The sequence below is a fragment of the Meriones unguiculatus genome, chromosome 8, assembly GCF_030254825.1.
Source record: "Meriones unguiculatus strain TT.TT164.6M chromosome 8, Bangor_MerUng_6.1, whole genome shotgun sequence".
Classification (NCBI taxonomy): domain Eukaryota; kingdom Metazoa; phylum Chordata; class Mammalia; order Rodentia; family Muridae; genus Meriones; species Meriones unguiculatus.
In genome coordinates this window covers 108,365,151-108,370,599 of record NC_083356.1, presented here as the reverse complement: position 1 = coordinate 108,370,599, position 5,449 = coordinate 108,365,151, and the positions used below count along the sequence as shown (strand labels likewise).

The 5,449-nt window shown below is 37.0% G+C and overlaps 1 protein-coding gene across 1 annotated transcript; it reads left to right on the top strand.

The window, feature by feature from the left end:
• The first annotated feature begins 2,226 nt into the window (after positions 1-2,226).
• LOC110561649 (olfactory receptor 9G19) lies at positions 2,227-3,144 on the top strand. The gene has a single exon (XM_021658158.2). The coding sequence runs from the start codon at positions 2,227-2,229 to the stop codon at positions 3,142-3,144; it is 918 nt and encodes a 305-aa protein (XP_021513833.2).
• Positions 3,145-5,449: the final 2,305 nt, after the last annotated feature.

The window sequence follows — 5,449 nt, the reverse complement described above, 5'->3', positions numbered from 1 at the left end:
TAGTTTGCAACTCAGATCTCTGACTGGTTTGCTTGCTCTCGCATTGTGACCACTTGTCATGCTGAAGACATGGTTTCCAATAGCTCTTTATGATAAAAGACAACTTGCTGTCCTCGTAGGAAATGTTTCCATCACATGTACTTTAAATATAATTCCCTCACATTTCAGTAGCCACACTGCGAATAATTGACTATCCCTCTGGGCTTTATTGTCAGTGAAGACAACAGGATGATCAGACATTCTTGGGTCAAGGAATGTGAGATGAAAAACTAGTTCCTTTCGGTTAGATTTCACAATCAGTTTCACTGGAGTCTGGATTTGGTTAATGTTCATGTAGCTCAAGGTTTCCCAGGATGACCTTGAACTTGCTGTGTAGCTGAGGGTGGACTTCCCAATTCTTCAGTCTCTTGCTTGTAACTGACTCCTAAGGACCATGTTCTTCTTAAGGTGGCGTCCTCTTCGGTGGGGACAGACAGTAAACTAGATAATTTTCTTTTATTTAAATTTGAAAAAAAGTGTATTGTCATGAAGACATGAATATCTGGTCTTAAAGACATGAATATTCCTTGTCAGTATTCTGTGTCAATATTCTGGAAGATGAGGGTATAGCATTTAATACCACATTTATTTAGATTTAAAAAATAATGATTAGTTCAAATTTTAAGAATATTCATTAAAAATCTATTGTCATCTGAGGTAACTCAATATCTACTGTTCTTCAGGCATATTCTATGCCAGCGAGACCTGCCACTCTCTCACCATCCTTTCACCGTCCTTTTGATTTTTACCTTCTGTTCCAGGGTAATGTTTTTCTTGCCTAGAAATATCTTTTCTCACAGGCAACTGTGGCTCACTCTCCACACATGAAAATGTGCTTCCTTCTTTGTGTAAACCGTGTAATTGCACACAAAATGTTATCATTGCTTTTATCGGAGTCAGCAATTTGACCTCCCACAATCAGATAAGACGGTGATCTTAACATATTATATTGCACTTACTCACAGAGTAAGTGCATTTATCCCAGTGACATTTGATATTAATATTTCATATCTCATGTAAAGGCTGATTGCTAGATTCTGCTTATTCTCTTTCGTGCCCAGATTATCTGGGATCTCGGAATTCTCTTAGATGGACAGCTCTGGACAGCTCTGGACAGCTCTGGACAGAGGTTATATGTTCTTGAACAATTAGTTTTGACTCATGGCTCTGTCCACTCTGAATTCTAGCACGTTGAACCATGTATTCATAAATATTTACTTTGGATAATCAGAATAAACAGTTACTTCATAACATTTCCTGGTGGTTTGATGGGACACTTTTTAGCCTATTGAATGTATGTCATATAATCAATGTTTAAGAAACGTGCTTTGCTAAATGCTGCATAGGTTAAATTTTGCTTTTCACACATAAAAGCAAAAAATTTGTTGGACAAATTTTTTGCCAGTTAATTTGATCTAATTGTTAGGATTTTAAAATAATATAATGAGTTGGGGAAACAAGAACATGGATACTGAGAGTGTGGTTGGATGAGTGTGGTATGGTTGTGTTCCTATGTTCATGAATGCATTGTCTTCACCTGCCTACACTGGTATTACAGTCATGTGCTGCCATCCACAGAATTTTATTTGGAAGCTAAAAATTGAACCTGGGTCTTCCTTCTTGCATGACACTTTACTGAGACAGACAGCTCACCAAGGTGAGAGTGGATATGCTTGTTACAAAGCTCACAAACTAATGTTATAAGTAAGATCTATTTTTAAAGTAATATAATAGCAGCTGAAGGTTACTCAAAGTCCATGCTTGTTTGAATTCACTTGATGGCAGAAAATTTAAGTATCATACTCAGAATTCTTTTAGCTGATCAAATTGTACAAAGTTATGAGGATATCTGGTCAAATGAATTAAGCACTAGGGATCTATTTTTATCTGACAAGGAGAAATGCAGCATGTACTTTATAGTTATCTGATAGTTCAATGACTATTACTTTGCAAATGCCAAGTCCTTTATATTATGAACTCATGTATAATATATAACATTGAATCATTTTAATAATGTTAAAATATCTTTTTATTTTTTGAATTAAACTAAATATCACTAAATTCACAAAAAAAATCACTAATTACATTTTCAAGACATGTATTTAGTCAACATTTTTTATTTATTCAGTACAATGATTCAATTGGAAACTTTATTTTCTCCCCTCTTAAGTTAAATTCTTTACAGCCATGAAGCAGACTAATAATACAGTTAGTGAGTTTATCATGTTGGGATTCACAACAGACCCTGTGATACAGAAGGTGCTGTTTATAGTGTTCCTTGCTGTGTACACACTGACTGTGGCAGGAAACAGCTCCCTCATCATGTTGATCTGCAATGACTCCCGGCTCCACACGCCCATGTATTTCTTCATTGGAAACCTATCATTCCTGGATCTTGGGTTGACTTCTGTCTACACTCCAAAGATCCTAGAAACTTGCATCTCTGAAGACAAGAGCATCTCCTTTGCTGGCTGTGTGGCTCAGTTCTTCTTCTCTGCTGCACTGGACTATACTGAGTGTTACCTTTTGGCTGCCATGGCTTATGACCGCTATATGGCTATTTCAAAGCCACTGCTTTATTCACAAGCCATGTCTTTAAAACTATGTGTATTTTTCGTGGGAGCCTCCTATCTGGGTGGCTTCATTAACTCTATTATCATCACCAAAGACACTTTTGCCTTGACTTTCTGCAGTGACAACGTAATTGATGACTTCTTCTGTGATATCCCACCCCTGGTGAAACTGGCCTGTGGCAAGAAGGACAGCTTTCAGTCTGTGTTGTTCTTCCTCTTGGCTTCCAATGTCATCCTCCCCATTGTGTTCATCCTGGCCTCCTATCTCTTCATCATTGCCACTATCTTGAGGATCAGGTCCACCCAGGGCCGCCTCAAGGCCTTCTCCACCTGCTCTTCCCACCTCATGTCTGTGACCTTGTACTATGGCTCCATCCTCTACATCTATGCTCGTCCCCGGTCCAGCTACTCTTTGGATAGGGACAAAATTGTTTCAACCTTTTACACAGTGGTTTTCCCCATGTTGAATCCCTTGATCTACAGCCTGAGGAATAAGGATGTGAAAGAGGCTGTGAATAAACTCATTAAGTAAATCAAAATCATTTTTTTATAAGAAGCCAAGAAAATATTTAATCAGGTTAGTGATATTTCAGGAAAAGATGCTGCTTTTCATAGTGATAAGCAGTAATCTAAAGGTCCATGTTGTTCTTCTGGAAGAATTCTAGGTGTATATACAATCAGTTCAAGCCAAATTACTATAAAAATACCTGTACACTCATGTTTACTGCAGCAATATTCAAAATAGCTGTGTTATAGAATCATTCCAGCTGAATATCCACAGGTATATGGAAACATTTGGAATATATATATATATATGATAGATTTTTACTCAGTTATAAGAAAGAATGGAATTAGCATGTTTTGCAGGAAAAGTGGTGAGTCTAGACGGCATTGTGTTAAGAGACATAAGCCAGTCCTACCAGAATGAAAATAGTCAGCTTCATCTCAATTTTGGAAGGTAGAAAATAAATAAAAGAACATGGGGGCTAAAGTGGGATCATTAGGAGAAGAATAGAGAGAGATGGAGAAAGTGGACAGAGAAATACTAATAAAGAACATTTGCATGGAGAAGACCTAGAACACTGGCTCAGATGTAGCCCATAGACTCACTCTCCAATTGGGTACCTAGTAAGGGGAACAGGGACTGTCTCTGACACGAACTCAGTCTCTTTGATCACTTCCCCTTGAGGAGGGAGCGGCCTTGCCAAGCCACAGAGGAGGACATTGCAGCCAGTCCTGATGAGACCTGATAAGCTAGGGTCTGATGGAAGCAGAGGAGGACCTTCCATATCAGTGGACTAGGAGAGGGGCATGGGAGGAAAAGAGGGAAGGAGGGTAGGATTGGGAGGGGATGAGAGAGAGGGCCACAGCCGGGGCACAAATTGAATAAATTGTAATAAATGGTAGTAATAAAATTTTTAAAGCTACATTTTAATTATGGCAATGGCATGTTTAAACCATTTATCCAATTATTTTATGTTAACTGAAGCAGAAAATGAACTTTAAATTAAAGAATATTTTGTGCATTGGATGAAAATTGATCTGTAGGTAAAGGCACATCTTCTGCATGCTTAAGAACATGAGACAGGTGATCCCAATAGCTCCCCGGCTAGCCAGTCTTTCTCAAATGTGCAGCTTCGATTTATTAGGAGACCCTGTGTCTAGATGATTATGGGAAGATTGGTGGATAAGCACTTATCCTGTCCTGCATATGAAGACATCAACAAAACAATTCATACTATCATGCATATGTACTGTACACACATATACCTCATATAACACATGGCATAGACAAATAATAAACAAAAGAAGAAATAAAAACAGAGTCCACACTGAACCTTATAAAATTTTTAACCTTACAAATTTTTCTTTTATTTTTCTGTCTATACCAACATATGACTTTTATTATAATACACAAGGTTTTTAAATACAAATTCATCATGAAAAATAATTCTGCTTCATGTCTTTTATTTTGATGGATGTGTTCCCAGAGAAGTGGTCATAATATATGAATAAACTGAAATTCATATATTTGGAAGCAGACAGGAATTGGTGTCTCCCACCTAGAAAGTAGTGGTTGAGCTGCATGGCTAGCAGAGGAAATAAGTTTGTCTTCTGGGTCGTTGTTCACCAACATCCTAGGAACAGATACAAGATTGTATCAGTAATTTGGAAAAGGTGGACTGCTATGAAAATTATGTAGATGCATTCCATGTCCACCTTCTTCATCTCCCTTCCCACACAACCTTTATTTCACATACAGGTAAACCACATTCTGTTGTTTTGTTCACGTATATTGTTCCCCAAAAGGAGACTCTAGTGGAGTTTAGTAGGAAAATCTTTACTAGACAAAGTATCTTTGTCTTTGAATGCACAAAGAAGATGTGACTCCCCTTTAGTCTATAGTGTCAGAAAATGGAAATTACCTTAGTTAAAAGAATAAAATGATATTGTGTTTCCAAAATAGTTTTCATTCAAGCACAAATCAAATTTCTTGTTACAAAAATATTTCCCTGGTCACTTCCATCTACTTCATTTCTAAAGGACAGCCAATCTGTGGGTCATGACAGAGACAACTCCCAAGAGAACAGAGGATCATTTTCTAGATATAGTGGGATATACATTGGTTACCTTTATTGGATGTCTGACAATTAAGCAGTGCATCTAGTTTCTATTATTTTTAAGCCATACTTTATTTTATGTTTAATAACACAATTTAAATAATAAATGTCTGTATAATAGAATGATTTGATATAGTTTTAAACATAAAAAGAAAAAAAATGGGTTACAAACCTCTGCACAACAAATTTTTATAAGATTACTCTCTAAATGAGTCA

Coding starts and splice junctions, on each gene's coding strand:
- LOC110561649 (XM_021658158.2), top strand. CDS start 2,227: ATGAAGCAGACTAATAATACAGTTAGTGAGTTTATCATGTTGGGATTC.